Source organism: Carassius gibelio, chromosome B10, assembly GCF_023724105.1.
Source record: "Carassius gibelio isolate Cgi1373 ecotype wild population from Czech Republic chromosome B10, carGib1.2-hapl.c, whole genome shotgun sequence".
Classification (NCBI taxonomy): domain Eukaryota; kingdom Metazoa; phylum Chordata; class Actinopteri; order Cypriniformes; family Cyprinidae; genus Carassius; species Carassius gibelio.
The window spans coordinates 24209855-24227186 of NC_068405.1; the positions used below are offsets into that span (position 1 = coordinate 24209855).

At 39.5% G+C, this 17332-nt stretch overlaps 2 protein-coding genes across 31 annotated transcripts in view; both read right to left on the bottom strand.

The window, feature by feature from the left end:
* dact3a (dishevelled-binding antagonist of beta-catenin 3a) overlaps positions 1-442 on the bottom strand; it is an 8623-nt gene extending 8181 nt beyond the window's left edge. Inside the window, exon 1 of the mRNA XM_052566535.1 lies at positions 72-442. Coding sequence (XP_052422495.1) covers positions 72-287 — 216 coding nt within the window. The 5' untranslated portion in view covers positions 288-442. The remainder of the gene's footprint in view (positions 1-71) is intronic.
* A 2509-nt stretch (positions 443-2951) lies between these two features.
* LOC127965954 (protein FAM222A) lies at positions 2952-14554 on the bottom strand. Of its 30 annotated transcripts, none has more exons than XM_052566687.1 (6): positions 14177-14554; positions 10430-10571; positions 5075-6326; positions 4497-4530; positions 4123-4462; positions 2952-4088 (listed from the first exon to the last, which is right to left on the bottom strand). In XM_052566687.1, exons 2-3 carry the CDS (start codon positions 10527-10529, stop codon positions 5428-5430), a joined length of 999 nt encoding a protein of 332 aa, XP_052422647.1. In that variant the 5' UTR covers positions 10530-10571; positions 14177-14554; the 3' UTR covers positions 2952-4088; positions 4123-4462; positions 4497-4530; positions 5075-5427. The 30 variants fall into 30 exon arrangements, 28 of the variants coding, with proteins under 28 accessions (XP_052422647.1, XP_052422648.1, XP_052422654.1 ...); XM_052566688.1 differs by having other exon boundaries at positions 4123-4428; positions 4497-4564; XM_052566694.1 differs by having other exon boundaries at positions 2952-3986; positions 4497-4564.
* Between the last annotated feature and the right edge of the window lie 2778 nt (positions 14555-17332).

Here is a 17332-nt window from a genome sequence, read left to right on the forward strand (position 1 = left end):
GTAATTTAAATACAAAATAAATATACTTTGTAACCGGCAACTTGTTACATTTCCGATGTAACACGTCTTACCGGAGGGCTCGGGTCGTCGCTCGTCCGCTCGGCTGTCTTCGGCTCGGGTTCGGGTTCCGGTTCGGGTTCGGGAGAGTGCAGCGCGAGCGCACCGGCCACCATCGCCTCGTGCCGTCGCTTGAGCAGCTCGAGCTCACAGATCTCCGCGAGACTGAGCTCGAGCCGCCGCTTCTGTCTCCCGCGCTCCGCCGCCAGCGAGAACACACGGAACATCATTACCGAACTAATCTACAGAGCACTTCGCGTTAAACCACACCGACAGCCGTTTCTAACGAAGTTACCGCGGTGTCCATGATCAAACCCCGTCAGTTTGAGAGAGTTAACGGCTCCGGTCCTCGCAGACCGCGGCTGGACTCCGGTTTCACAGCTGTCAGGAGCTCATTAGCATATTCCGCTTTTTATTGGCTGCGGAGATTCGCTGCAAATTAACACTTTTATAATCCCCGCCCCCTTGAGACGCAGATGACGTGAAATGTACTTGCTTTGCAAATATATACGAGATACTGATATTAAAATTACATTAATACATTTTTTATGGACATTTTCTTTTCATGAATAAACTGAACGGTATGAATTTTTTTAAAGATGGAAAGTTTAAGCTAAAAAAAATTAAATGTGACCCAGAAGCACAAAACCAGTCATTAGGATCAATTTTGTGAGATTTAGATTAATGCATCATCTGAAAGCTGAATAAATCATCTCTCCATTGATGTATTGTTTATTATAATAGATCAATATTTGTCTGAGATACAACTATCTGGACAACAACTGGAATCTGAGGGAGCAAAAAAATCTAGATATTGAGAAAATCATCTTTAAAGTTGTTCAGATGAAGTTCTTAGCAATGCATATTACTAATCAAACATTAGGTTTTGATATATTTACGGTAAGAAATTTACAAAATATCTTCATGGAAAATGATCTTTATTTAATATCCTCATGATTTTTGGCATTAAAAAATGTATAATTGTGACTCATACAATGTATTGTTGTCTATTTCTACAAATAAACCTGTGACACTGATGAGTGCTTCTGTGCTGCAGGGACACATCTATTTAATTAAAGAATTAAAGTTTAGAGCTGAGCTGGTGATTATGGTGTCAGAGCGCCCCCTGCTGCTGACTATCTGAACTTCTGTCAGAACCTTCATCAGCTCACACAATCATTAATTAGATATTTACATAAATTACATCAGCTGGCAGCATGAACTCAAAGTACATTAACTTTGACAAACGTTTTATTTAGGCTACAGTTTATAAAACAAAATATGTTCAAGAAAAAAAAAACAATGAGTGTAAAGTCTTCAGAGTTTAAAACACCCAATAAACTTAGTATTTTCATTTTTGTTGCATTTGTTTACGAGCATTAATTCTTTTAAAGAGTTTACAATTTTAGATTGTAAACTAATATATCTGTGTCTTGATATTGGACACTGGTATATTTTATTCTTTTAGATATTTAACGACTGAGGTTGACTGCTAGGATGCAATTACTCAGAGAAAGATTAATTTCAATATTACACTGAATGTAGTGCACCAGCAGAGGGCGCGCATGCGCAATAATTCATCTTGCTGATATATTCCATATATTCAAGTATGGTTTTTTCAGTCGCTTTGGTGCATTTCTCGAATCATCTCATCCACTGCTGAAGCTATTATTGTTTTAATATTATGAGGTTTGCAGGGATTTATTCAGGTCTGTCGTGGTGCTTTGTGCCTTCTTTTATTCATTCCTTTTTTTCACCTCAGGCTCTGAAGACTTCATGAACGCAGATCTTCAGTTTTATGTTTTGCTGAATCTTTCTCTATCAAACCTAATAATGTGCTACATGCATATCAAAGCTTAGATGAAACATCATATTAAGTTGCCATCCTTAAAGCTAAAGAAATTCTGAGATGGCATCAGGTTATTACAGTTATCTGATATAAAGGTAACTTGAAATAAAATACATGTTAACTGAAATAATATATGCATGCAATTCAGATAATAGGCAACAATTTTAATTTCAGTTTAAATTATACAAAGTAAAGTTCTATCTAAACACAAACTTAAAAACATGAAAATTACTAAAACCTAAATTTTTTGTAATAATGATTCAGAATACTAATAAAACCCATAATAGTATCTCAATAATAGTAAAATAACATAGAAATGCAACAAGTATAAACTGTCAAATTTGTTTGCATGGCACAATAACTGAAGCGTGCCTTGGACGTTCTGTTCCACAGCAGCTTCACAACATGCTTTATTAAGGTAAAACAACACGCCTGCAAACATTTCATTCTGCAGAGCGGAGAGAGGAGAAAAGCCTGATTCTCATTTCCATATATATGACTGTGTGTCGCCGAAGCTGTGTGTTACTCTGCACCTGATTGACTTGTGTGTGAAAGTAAATTTAAAAAGCAGATCTATACATTACTCACCAAACATTCAGATAGAAACAGCACGAGCGCAAACACTGATGCAGCAGTGTTACATTTTACTAAAAAGAACAACAAAAATAAAAAGAAAAAAAATAACATCTAGAATATTTTTTCCCAAAAGCGAAAGAAAAAATATAAACAAACAAACAGAAAAAAATGAATGTATTTTGTATTTAGCTGTATTTCAAAAATACAAACAAAAAATATATTTTATTGCATAAATAAGGCCTTTCTTTTCAAGACTTTAATTTTCATTGCAGCACATTTAAACCTTCTGTATTTTAGATTAAACTCTAAAATCTTCACATTTTACAACAGAGTCCACTGCTTTTTTAGATGCATGAGGAAAATAACTGTATTATGTGCCTCTGACCTCTGACTGTGTTCGAAAGGCTCCAGTGACACCATTAATATGTGCATCTACATGTTTTAAAATAACAACAAACAGACCAGCAGGAATAGAAAACATCCCTAAATTATATTTATTTGACAGTCTTATTGGTGAAGTAGATTCAGTCACAGTCACACACAGGAAATCATCACTGAAGCTCAATCGTATAATTGCACTTTTAAACATCGAGTCCACAGTGTGCCATATTACACACACACACACACACACACACACACACACAAACATGACAAAACTTCAGATCTCAAGACACCTGATTCAAATATCAATAAATAGAACAAAAGCAATCAAATATATAATATAATAATGGTTTCATGTGGTAATTTATAACAGGTATTGATGGAGAGGTTATGATCCCCAAACTATACAACACAGCTTCATAGAGCATCATCATCATCATCATCATCATCATTAGAATCCGTCTGGAATCACATTCTGATTGTGAGGATTTGAGGACAAACATAAAGCGCTTTAGATACAAATCAACTAGAATAAAGAATCTTATAAATATGAATTTCATCCTACTGGCAGGAACAAACATCAAAGTAAAAATATGCATTTATTTCCATTTAAATTAAGTGTTTCTACGAACGACTTGTGCCAGAAACATCGTCACTGATTTACAACAGGAAAAATCATAACTGTTAGGATTTAGTGTCATTTGGGAGGCTTGTATGAGAGTTAGTGAATGTGAACGTGTTACAGTGATTGAAGTAGATGGCACAGGATAAACACGCGTCATTTCCTGTTGGGTTTTTGGCAGCTAGTCTGAGAAGATCAGTTCTGATAGTTTGAGTCTGATGTTCAACATCTGAGAACTTGATGAAGTGACACTCTACCAGCTTTCAGGACGTGTGTCATTAGTGCGAACCTGCGCTTCTGAATCTTTTGTAATCTTTTGCTACTGAATCACCTGCGCTTCCAGATCAGCTGCGCTACTGAATCACCTGCGCTTCCAGATCAGCTGCGCTACTGAATCACCTGCGCTTCCAGATCAGCTGCGCTACTGAATCACCTGCGCTTCCAGATCAGCTGCGCTACTGAATCACCTGCGCTTCCAGATCAGCTGCGCTACTGAATCACCTGCGCTTCCAGATCAGCTGCGCTACTGAATCACCTGCGCTTCCAGATCAGCTGCGCTACTGAATCACCTGCGCTTCCAGATCAGCTGCGCTACTGAATCACCTGCGCTTCCAGGTCAGCTGCGCTACTGAATCACCTGCGCTTCCAGATCAGCTGCGCTACTGAATCACCTGCGCTTCCAGATCAGCTGCGCTACTGAATCACCTGCGCTTCCAGATCAGCTGCGCTACTGAATCACCTGCGCTTCCAGATCAGCTGCGCTACTGAATCACCTGCGCTTCCAGATCAGCTGCGCTACTGAATCACCTGCGCTTCCAGATCAGCTGCGCTACTGAATCACCTGCGCTTCCAGATCAGCTGCGCTACTGAATCACCTGCGCTTCCAGATCAGCTGCGCTACTGAATCACCTGCGCTTCCAGATCAGCTGCGCTACTGAATCACCTGCGCTTCCAGATCAGCTGCGCTACTGAATCACCTGCGCTTCCAGATCAACTGCGCTACTGAATCACCTGCGCTTCCAGATCAGCTGCGCTACTGAATCACCTGCGCTTCCAGATCAGCTGCGCTACTGAATCACCTGCGCTTCCAGATCATCTGCGCTACTGAATCACCTGCGCTTCCAGATCATCTGCGCTACTGAATCACCTGCGTTTCCAGATCATCTGCGCTACTGAATCACCTGCGTTTCCAGATCAACTGCGCTACTGAATCACCTGCGCTTCCAGATCATCTGCGCTACTGAATCACCTGCGCTTCCAGATCATCTGCGCTACTGAATCACCTGCGCTTCCAGATCATCTGCGCTACTGAATCACCTGCGTTTCCAGATCATCTGCGCTACTGAATCACCTGCGCTTCCAGATCATCTGCGCTACTGAATCACCTGCGCTTCCAGATCAGCTGCGCTACTGAATCACCTGCGCTTCCAGATCATCTGCGCTACTGAATCACCTGCGTTTCCAGATCATCTGCGCTACTGAATCACCTGCGCTTCCAGATCATCTGCGCTACTGAATCACCTGCGCTTCCAGATCATCTGCGCTACTGAATCACCTGCGCTTCCAGATCATCTGCGCTACTGAATCACCTGCGCTTCCAGATCAGCTGCGCTACTGAATCACCTGCGCTTCCAGATCAGCTGGGCTACTGAGTCATCCATAACAAGCATTTTGATAGGAAAGGATGACAAATACGAAAAAAAAAATGCTTACAAAATTTTTAACTCATTTATCTCACAAAACTGCAATAAATGATTCTCTTACTCAGTATTTTAGTCGTATTTTCTAGTATAAATATCTAAACACTATTGAATCAAGATGCATTTACTTGAAAAGTAAAATATTAAATATGGTTTTCTAAAAGAAAATATAAATATATATTTTTAGTTTTTGCTAAGACAAAAATCCTGAGTAAGAGAATAATGTTTTGCAGTGAAGCGTCCTATCTCAACATGGGCAGCTGAAGGTATGGCTCGTGTCCTCGTCCCAGCATGCACTCCTTGATGCAAGGCGGGTGGATATCGCTGATGAGGCACTCCAGAGACTGCAGGCTGCTGCTGAGGCTCTTCTCTTGCGGCCCGCAGCACAGGTACGCCGGAGGTTGTTGGGTGTATGGATGGAGGCGCATAGCAGGCATCTCCTGAGGGTTATAACAGTCGCTATCCGGCGTTGCAAGCACGCTATTCCAAGCAGGAGTGAAAAACTGTCCAACAGAGAAATCACCATGCATCACGGGGGGTGTCGGGACTTTGTCTAGAATCGTTAGACTGGGAGGGTAGGATCTGTAGGAAATGTCAGGTGAGCGGTTCCCCGATACATACATGTGTGGATAATGAGCCCAATAATAATCCGAACCAGCTACATCCGCGCTCTGAGTAGGAAGAACGGCTCCGGAATACGGCAGAGCAAAACTAGAGTCTGCGCAAGATGCGGACAGGAACGAGGGACTGGATTGGATGTTAGACGGACGGCTCGTGTGATGGGAAATGACGGCGTAGGGCCGGTGTCTGTTCCTGCTGGGCGGCGCATACGGAGCCACCGCCATTTGAACAGGGGATAGTTTAGTACGTTTTCCATCGGCGCTCTTTAGCACACCTTTGGTCGCAGAGGAAGTCTTGACGATCGCCAACAAGCCTTGGTAGGCGCCAGCGTAGGGGTGCAAGTACGGGCCCAAGCCCTGGTCGCCTGTGTCCAGGCCGTTCACAGTCCTGCTGATTTGTTTGTGCTGTGGGACCCTGATGTTGGTGGGAAAGATCTTGATTGAAAGTGGGCTCTCGGCTGTTCTTTGCGCGTAGGCGTCCAGTTCGGCCGCAGATGGGTACCGCATGGAAATCAGCTCATCTGCAGACAAAGAGAAAACACCATGAATAATTCAACGCTGCAGTATTCTCAGCAAGGCCATACTATGTCTCGAACATTGGGGGGGGGGGTATTTTAAATAAGGTGTACAGAAATTGAACAGTGTAGTTGAAGCACTTAGCAAATAATTCACTCTTGTTTGCGTAATATGTAAAAAATGCTTAGCATTTCATGTCTCGTAACATTCAGTTAGGAATTACACGAATCATATAAATGATTACAGTGTAAATGATTTGAACATTTCTGTAGTGAAGCAGTTGTTAAATATTAAATGTTCTGTTGCTTCCATTTCTATTTCATCATTAAAACTGATGCTTGAGCTTTAATTCAAACACTGCATTTGTGAACAGAAACCCCGCCTACTTTAATTTGATTGACTTAATAATTCTGAAATTTGGAAGCAAAAACAGAATGGTTTGATTTTAGTGTTGTGAAACTATGCTTCATAAAACACATCTAAATGAAACAAAGCTAAATAAGATGCAAATTCACTCTCTGACAGCAGGTGGCGCTAATGGAACAGCATCGATACAGCGTTTCCTAGGTTACCACTGTAAACAAAGCAGCCCTGCACTTATGAACACTACAAACACATTATACAGAGGCAAAAGGGAGAGAAAATGTCATCTAAGCTTTTCTAAATAGGCACTTTCCCTTAGAGATACATTCATATAAACTCTATCCCCAATTTGTATCGAAACACAGTCATGTATTCTGGCATTTCACCAAGCAAACACCCTCAGCGGATCCCAAAAACTCTCTCTCAATGTTTCCAATTTGAAACCCTGCTGTCCGAAAAAAACGCCTTGTGCCAGAGGTGTTTGGCAATAAATATGGAAGAGTGATGAATACTGGATGAGTTAAAAATGATCAGACGTCGCACAAGAAAAATCGTCCAATAAAAATGAAGATATTGGAGCGTCTGTGTCGCTCTCCGTCTCCTTATTTCCTCGGCTGGCTGTTCATCCGCAGACATCTGCATCTCTCTAAAAACTCATTTTGTGGAAGGAGACACCTCGGGCAATGTTTGATCAGTGCATTATGAAATTAATTTGGTCTTTCTTCAGGACAAAATTAGATTACCTTGGGAAAAGAGATGAGGAGGGGGATGGGGAAGGAGCTAATTTAGTTTCAGTGGCTTGAGTGGAATTCATTTCATGGCGTTTGGATGTGCCATCCACTAAAAATGGCTCGGATGCGGATGGAGCTCCATGCAAAATTAACATTAGAAACGATGCTATACAAGCAGCAAATTGGAAACGGGGCTTTATATGTGTTTGTGCATCTGTGTGCTGCTTGAATGCATCTCGAATGGATCCCTGGACTATAATAAGGACAGGATTCCCATAGATGGCATCTAATCGCCACAATAAATGCAAGCCAATATCATTTTCAGATGTCTACATATGCAATAGCTTTCAAATGAAAACCTCCAGCCAGAAGTGTACAGGAAAACGAGATTGGATTTAAACACCATTATTCAGGCAATTTCATGGCTGTTTAGCTTCCCACAACACAAGGAAGCTGGAAAGTGTGCTCCATTTCTGAGCAGTAACTCTACTGCTGGACGGAATGACACCTTTATATTTCTGACACGGAAAATAAAAGTGCTAAAACTAAGGCCACGGTTGATCAAAATCACTCTGAAGAATTGAAGGACCAGAAAAACACACACACAATCCAAGCGAGTCCCAGAAGTCATTTGGAGCGTCTCCTCCGTCACATGATGCCGAGCTAGCGCTGTTCCCGTTCCGGATTGATTTGGGACCTCATTTCATTCCAGGCCCACAATGAGCCTCCAACTGTGAAAACGATTCAATCTACAAGATCCATCTCATAAAGGAAATAAACTGAGTGTTTAAAATGAAGGGAAGAGGAGAGAAAGGGTCACCAAACACAATGAAGCTCCAGAAACACTCACTTGGGGACTGGGAGAATCTGAAAGAGTTTGGAGAAGCTAATCGTTGAACCAAATTGTTCCTTCACCGAAGTGAAAGTAAAATACAAGGTCTGAGGTTTCGTCAGCATCTTGACCTTCAGTAATTATCCACCTTTCAGCTACAAATACACACTGTGATAACCATTTCATCACACGCTCAGTGAGAGTCAAGCCTTCGATCAAACCCACACGCATTATTACATGAGGACGAGGACTGAAATAATTAACTAATTAACACGCAGCTAATTAACTGCACACAGCGAACTCTTAAAGTAGGCCAAGAACAAGAACAAACGGACTCGAAGAGAAGAGAAGCCAGAACCAGACGAGCAGATGGTGGAGATCTTTCAGCGTGACCTCTGAACTCTTCCATCAAACAAACAACTCTAACTTCATGTCTGTTCGTGTCGTTTCCACATAATTCTGATAGTTCTTGAAAAATAAATGCATAAATCCTCATATGAAAGCATAGACACTTAAATGCTCAGATAAAAAAAAAAGCATGAATAAATGCATTAAAGCATTAAATAATAAATATATAATCAAACTGAAAAAAAAAACAATTATGCATATATAAATGCATAAATAAATGCTCAAATATATTAATGCATAAATTAATAAATGCAAAAATAAATGAATCCATAAATAAACAAATGCACAGTACGCTACATCTACATGTCATTTACCATTATCCAAGAATATTCCTTTAACATTTTGACATTTTAGCAGAATGGAAAAAGTGACCCTGAACTGAATTTAGATTATAAAGTCAAATCAGTAGGATTTTATCTTTCATAAACTCCTTTATTTTACTGTCATGATGAGTGAATATTGTAGAACAGTTCCACACTAAACAGTAGATGTTTACCAGGAGTCACTCTCACTGTACTCTTTAAATCCTGATTTATAATCACATCCTCTTTTAAAATCAACATGCATCTACACTAAAGAGCAGCTATACTGTATATATATGAGTATGTGAATGAATATGAGAGTAGATTTGAGTGTGGATCCACCCTTGGACGGAAGCGACATGAAGCTGCGTCACGGCTGATCAATGCGCTGGCAGATTCAATTAAAGCACTGCGATGGACGTGTTTGATAAGAGCTGGACGGAGCTCCTGCAGATCTGCGATCAGATGATGGGAAGCCTGCCTCTCAAGGTGAACAAACAAAGAGCCGAATGAAAACGCATACACCTCTCTCGCTCTCCTAACGGATGAACATCCATCTGCTGGATGGAGATCTATGAGCCGCTCGATGAGGTTAAGCATCAAAATCAAAGGTTACCTGCAAAATTCAATTTACCAGGCTCTTCTTTCTTCCACCTCCAATAAAACGTTTTAATATAACTCGCTTTCTGCCCTTTCATGCATCTGGTTTTCTTTCAAGTTTATTTCCTTTTTTCTTTTATCTTTCTTTATCTTACTTTTCCCATCTCTTGCTCTGCTTCATTTGCTCTTTTTCCTTTCTCATCATAAAACTGTTCCACATCTGAAGCTCTCAGACGAAAATAATAATAATAATGGTGTTTTAAAAAAAAACGCTTTTTAAAAAAAAACAAGTACACAAAAATAAATAAATAATAAAAGAACTAAAAATAAGTAAATAAGTGTTAAGATTGGGGATTCATTTTATATACAAGTAATACATGTATAAATAAAAAATACATTTAAAATATAAGTACACATTTGAAAAACTTAAAATATTTCAAATTTATTAAAATAAAGATAAGTAAAAAAATACATTAATAAAAACCAGTAAATGTAAAAGTGTAAAGAAAAAGCACTAAATAAACTAAATAAATGATTTCTCTTATTTTGTTTCAGTTATTAATTTTTGCCCATTCTGCAAGGGTGTGTAAACATATGAGCACAACTGTGGGTGTATATATGAATTAGAAATTAACATTAAAACAGTAAACAAAACAAATGGTCATAAAAAGACAGGGCTTGTTTTTTAAAATATAAGTAAATAATAATGTTAATAAGTGTGTAACTACATAAATAAATAAATAAATAGCACAGAAATAAGTAAAAAAAAAAAATATTAATAAGCATATAAAAATAAATAAATAAATAAATAAATAGATTAGCTAGAGTGGTGCTCAACCAAAGCTTGAAGATCTCAAAGCGCTCCATCTAACCGTCGGTGCCAGACGTACTCTTGTGATTGGCGGCACACGTGAGGTGGAGGTGTTGGTGTTGGTGTTGGTGTTGGTTCTGTCTCTGCAGACACGCCAGCATGGTGCAGTGTGAGCTCTACGGGTCGCTGAAGACTTCAGGGATCTGCAACAAGAAACAAACCCATTATGAGCTCATCAAAGGCTTTCAAAATGTTTTTTAAAATGAATTTGTGTGTCGTTACACCCCTAGTTGTGTACAAACTGACCCACAATTGGTTTTTGACCACTGAAAATGGCTACAATTGAACTATTTGTCTCTTGGAGCCATATTTAGAGTCCAATATCCTGGAAATGATCAACCAATTAAATTGCTCATTGCACATACTTTAAAATGAAGAGATCAGAAAATAAGTTTACTGAGAACCAAGAGAGGTGTCGTTAAACCTTTTTGAGTTACAGACATGCAAACTTTGGGGAAAATATACATCTCTAGTTTCAACTAGGGTTGCAAAATGTGGAAAACCTAAACTTTCCAGGAATATTTCCGGAAATATCCACACCTTTGCAACACTAGTTTCAACACCATTTGTTATCCAGACATTCCTCTTTAAATACAATACAAATCAGATGAATGCAAACTGACCCACATTTGGTTTTTGACCACTGAAAATTTCAACATTTTAACCATTTTCCTCTTGAATCCATATTAAGATCCCCATATCTCAGGAAATCAAACATACAGGACCTTAAAAATGGTGATACCATATGAAAAGGTTGTTAGAAAGCTGAATCTGAAAGGATATTAAGATATATTTAATGCTTCTTAAGTTACACCCATGCAAACTTTGGGGGAAAAGTGTTTTTCCCCATTTTTGAATGGTCACCATTGGCACGTAATGCAACACAAACCGCTAGAGTCAACAGATTTTACTAACAGAGCTCTGTGTGGAAATAAGATCAGAATCCTCACATCTTTCTGAAGTCATTATACCTTCCTGTAATTTGGCTCCGAATCTCAGGTGAAATACAGTAATATCCATCCTTGTTTTGGCTTTCATCACTATTTATGTTAGTCTTTCTCTATTAAAAATATTACCAAGGTCAACAATTTAAGGGAAGATTCTGTTACATTGTGAATAAAGTATGTTACATAATAACAGCCAATCAATGGAGCACTGGACTGACCAATCAGAAGAGATCTTGAGCTCAGGTTGTTTTGCAGTCATCTGTGATTTATCTCCTGTCTGTTTATTGCTCTGATTTCTGCAAACTTAGATGCTAACTGAAAAAAAGTGTCCAGAAGTATCGGTAGAATCTTTCTGAAGATCATGTGACACTGGAGACTGGAGGAATGAGCATCACAGAAATACATGACACTTTAACACAGATTCACTCCTGCCGGTTGAGTGACCGGAGCTGGAGATCAGGAGCACATCAAAGCCATGTTTAGCCCGTCTCAAAGCCCTGCCGGCTCTAAACACAACGCTTTCAGTGGAGACGGGATCCTATCAGAATAATGAGCAGATAACACTGAGAGAGAGAGAGAGAGAGACTTTGACACGCTACATCGCCCCATTCATCCCTAAAGCTCCTCATGCATTTTTAATGGAATCTATTACTCCAGGATAAGCCGATAAGAGACGTTCCCGTTCAGATTTCCTAACGCTTAGCATAATTGGTATCAGAGCGCAGGAGAGAAGACAAAGATGTTTCTTTTGAGGCAAGCTGCTATAATAACCTCTGAAACCGTTCAAGCACAGATCACGAAAGCCTCGGATAGGAGACGTGTGCTCTTTTCCATTCCAGCATTTCCAGAAGATCTGAGCTGCTCTCTGTGATCACAATCACATGTAGATGACAGATTACACAGCGAGCGCAGAAAACACACCTTATACATCAACTCTCCGAACTAATCAAGACAAGTCTAGCGCTTCTACAATACAGACTGTTTCAAAGCAGCTTTACAGTATTAAATGGGACATAATGTAGAAGGATGATATAGTAAACACTCAGTTTAAGTTAAAGGCAGTGATGTCATCATCCAGCTCAGTTCAGTTTAATTACTATATTTACTATATTCAATTTACTTCATTGTTTAAACAATAAAAATGTTATGCAGCACTTTGTTTGCCAAAAAAAGAAACAAAGAAACATTTTGATTTTCATTTAAATACAAAATAAAAATTAATCTGTGCTGGATGTGTTGGTCTATGAGCAGCACACTCGCTCTGGAGAACATCTCTGTGGTCTCAGTAAGTGTCGTTTCTCCCCACCGGGAAATGCATTGTGTTGTTAAGGGTCACTGAATCCTTAAAGTCATTAAAAATGTTAATAAAACAGAGATGGGTCAAACGCTTCCCGCAGGGCATTCACACGCTAATCCTGAATGACCTCCACCTGTGTCCCAGGACTCGACACGCAGAGATAACACGGCTGCGCTTCACACAACACACTAATGACCTGCTGGTTAGTTTGGTTCACAGGGGACAGGCACAAATCACTTAGCAAGCTTTAATAACTGCCCCCCAGCTCTAATACCCCCGTCCCCTTTCACCCAGTGTCTTCATCCTATAAAAATAAAACCAGCAATTAGGCTGATTTCAGAGGACAGCGGCCTGTCGATAATTACACACCACATCCTCGAGAGATACGAGGTGAACCAGAAGATTGACATGCTGCCTGAAAGAGCAAAACAGCAGAACTCCAACAGAACCATTACAATAAAGACCACACAATACAGAAAAAATAACTGTAATCTTGCTAAATGTTATTACAATATAAAATAATGGTTTCTATTTAAATATCCTTTAAAATATAATTTATTTCTGTGATGCAAAGCTGAATTTCCATCATCATTATTCCAGTATAAAGTGTCACATGATACTTTATCATCATTTGTAATGGCAAATATATATATATATATATATATATATATTTTGTGATTGTATTCAGAATTCTTTGATGAATAAAAAGTTCAAAAGAACAGCATTTTTTATAAATAAAAATATTGTCTAACTCTGCTATCACTTCTTAACAATTTAATTTTATTAAAGTTTTAATTTCTTAAAAAAAAAAAAAAAACATTCTTTCAAGAATAAAAATGTACTGACCCCAGATTTTTAACTTTTTATTCATTAAAGAATCCTGAAAAATTATCACTGGTTCCAATAAATATGAAGCAGAAGCAGTTTCACCACTGATAATAAATGATCATATTATTCTGATTTCTGAAGATCATGTGACTCTGAAGACTGGAGGAATGATGCTGAAAATACAGAAATACATTACACTTTAACAGGTAAGTAAATAAAAAATCTAAATAGTTCTGTTTTCCTGTACTTTGGATCAAATACATAGGCTTGGTCCGCGGAAGAGACTTCTTTAAAAAAAATACTGTTCAAATGTTATAGAGTGATAGAGAGAGAGATAAACATTATGTGTGTGTGTGTGTGTTTTACAGCATCCAATAACAGACATGAAAGTGCCGCCACACACACACAAGTCAGGTGACATCAAAGACATCAACATGCGTTCAATTCACCAGAAACATCCATCTATCTCAGCATTTATTCACCTCAACATTCACCTCAGTATTTATTCATCTCAGTATTTACCTCAGCATTCATCTCAGTTTTTATTCACCTCAGTGTTTACCTCGGTATTTATTTACCTCAGGATTAACCTCAGCGGAGGAGAAAGAAACTCAAATGAAGCTGTAGTAACGAGATGAAGCTCATCATCAAGCAGACAGAAGCGAATGGTATTTACCACGAACTGACGCTCCGCGCGCTTTAAAACCATCCGATCCCAGCAGAATCATCGATATCCCAAAGAACACGAATCCGGCAGCGGTCAAACCTCCACGAAGCCCTCCAGCAGCTCGGTGCAACGGGACTGAAGTTCATCTTCTGACGGAGAAGCGGAGCAGCGTCATCATCATCTCCGGTAAACGCACCTGCTTCACGCTTCATCCGCGACGCAATCCATCCTTCCGCCGAAAAAGCCAACCATCGCCTGAAGATCAAATCAAGCTGATAAATTACTTATAAAGACCCCGAACGCAAAGAAGTTTTGTGGTTTATAAAGTGAGTTTCTGTATAACATGGGAAGAGAAGCGGGCTCAAACTCTCCTCAGCATCCTCGCCTTCTTCTGATCTCACGCACAAGCGACGCGACGCTCTATCAGTCCGCTGACGGAACCTAAACCAATCACACTACAGACTCCGTGCGTTCTGACCAATCATTAGCGAGAGGGGGCGGGGCAGAGAATCACTGCAGAGTTCGCGGAAAATCTTAAAGGCGCAGCGTAGTCCTGTGCGTTGTGATTCAACTGCTTTTGAACCACTTTGATTTATATAAATATTTATTAGGTAATTTATTATCTCTCTCTCCCTGGTCGTTTTCCCTTTTTTATCAGGAGTCGCCACATCGGAGTGATCTGCACAGCCAATCTGACCATTAAATCATTTATAATAATAAAATATATATTATATCTGTATTACTGTATTTATATAAATAAATTATATATATATATATATATTTCATATAAATTTTTTCCCTGTATTTCATGAATAAATATTTGTAACATAACTGTTCTGTGTTCCATAATTCTTTACTGTGAAATTTGAATGAAAATCATGTTTGATACCAGGCAGGGGCGGATCTACAGGGGTGGCATAGGGTGTCAAATGCCACCCTAAAAGAAAGTCTTGCCACCCCTGCCCACCACAACGAATTAAAGGTTATGGCCAAGTTGTTTTACGAGCGCGAATCTTTCGTGATTCGTGATCCTGCTCCGAACTCCCGAACTGATTCAAATGATTTGTGATCCTCAAACTGACTCAAATAATTCGCGATCCCGCTCTGAACTTCCGAACCGATTCAAATGATATGCAATCCCCAAACTGACTCAAATGATTCGCGAACCCACTACGAACTCCCAAACTGACTCAAATGATTCGAGAACCCGCTACAAACTCCCGAACTGATTCAAATGATTCGCGATCGCGCTTCGAACTCCCGAACTGACTCAAATGATTCGCGAACCCGCTACGAACTCTCGAAATGATTCAAATGATCCGCGAACCCGCTACGAACTCCCGAACTGACTCAAATGATTCGCGAACCCGCTACGAACTCTAGAATTGATTCAAATGATTCGCGATCCCGCTTCGAACTCCCAGACTGACTCAAATGATTCGCGAACCTGCTACGAACTCCCGAACTGATTCAAATGATTCGCGATCGCGCTTCGAACTCCCGAACTGACTCAAATGATTCGCGAACCCGCTACGAACTCTCGAAATGATTCAAATGATCCGCGAACCCGCTACGAACTCCCGAACTGACTCAAATGATTCGCGAACCCGCTACGAACTCTCGAATTGATTCAAATGATCCGCGAACCCGCTACGAACTCCCGAACTGACTCAAATGATTCGCGAACCCGATACGAACTCTCGAATTGATTCAAATGATTCGCGATCCCGCTTCGAACTCCCAAACTGACTCAAATGATTCGCGAACCCGCTACGAACTCCCGAACTGATTCAAATGATTCGCGATCCCGCTTCGAACTCCCGAACTGACTCAAATGATTCGCGAACCCGCTACGAACTCTCGAATTGATTCAAATAATCCGCGAAGCCGCTCCGAACTCCCGAACTGATTCAAATGATTTGCAATCCCCAAACTGACTCAAATGATTCGCGAACCCGCTCCGAACTCCCGAACTGACTCAATCTGCCTAGGGTACCAACTCCCAGTTGCTCCAAAAAAATAAAAATACTTCCTCCATTCTCCCATCCGCGCTCGCGACCGCTCACACCTCATGTTTGCTGCTGAATATTCATAATTGATGGATGAATCCAATCCAGCAAAGAGAAAAGAAAACTAAAAGTAAAAAAAAAAAAAAATAGACATAAAGTTGGCTTGACGTTGGACGTTGGACGAGTCTCAAATTTAGGGACCGTCTCTAAAGTTACATGCGATATTGGTATACACTTTTCTAACTATTTTCTAACTTACTATTGCACAGTAGAGTATGCTATACGTCAAGTAGGCCTATAAGCTAATAATAGTTTATTAAAATACAACAACTCACCAAAGAAATTATGTAAGAAATTACACAGTAAAACATTATTTTAAAGGAATATCACACAAGTTTTCATAGATAGAGTTTTAATTTAAACTTGCAAAACAATCATACCAAATTTTTCAAAAACATTTTCTAAAAGTACATTTGTATTTGTGCCTATAATGTTTATTTATTTATGATTATTGTCAGCTAATAAAAGCTATGCTTCAGGACCATATTCATATAACATCTAAGGCTAAATGTAGCTCTTGACTGGTTGAGTTAGATGATGATTAACACTAAACTGTAGAAAATCAGTTGAGTCCCCCCAGCTGGAAATGGCTGTTAAAGTCTTGTGTTTCTTATAATAAATTGACATATTGATAACACTGAACCTTTTATAACGCTCTTAATGACATGTGGATGCATACTGTATGCATTAGTGAGTGTGTGGTGCTTATGGGGTATGGTCACTTATTCCTTATATGAACTGCTTCAAATGCAAGACATTGATTGCATGAGATTAAGTTTGTAAATGATAGCCTGTGTCCTTTTGTAGTGTGCACATATATTTATCATCAAACTGTGATAACTGTGACTAAATTCAGTATATATACGTCTGCCATATGTTGCCACCCCTCAGAAATTCCTGCCCCCTTCTCGCCACCCCATCAATATTTTTCTAGATCCGACCCTGATACCAGGTTCCCACTGTGACAACTTACCCCATGTAGTGTGACAACATGCCCCAATGGCTCTCAATATGTGTTAAATTGTAGATCTTTTAGGTCTGCATTGGATCTGTATGCAAACCAGGGTTTTCAAGTAATAAATATGTGATTTTAATG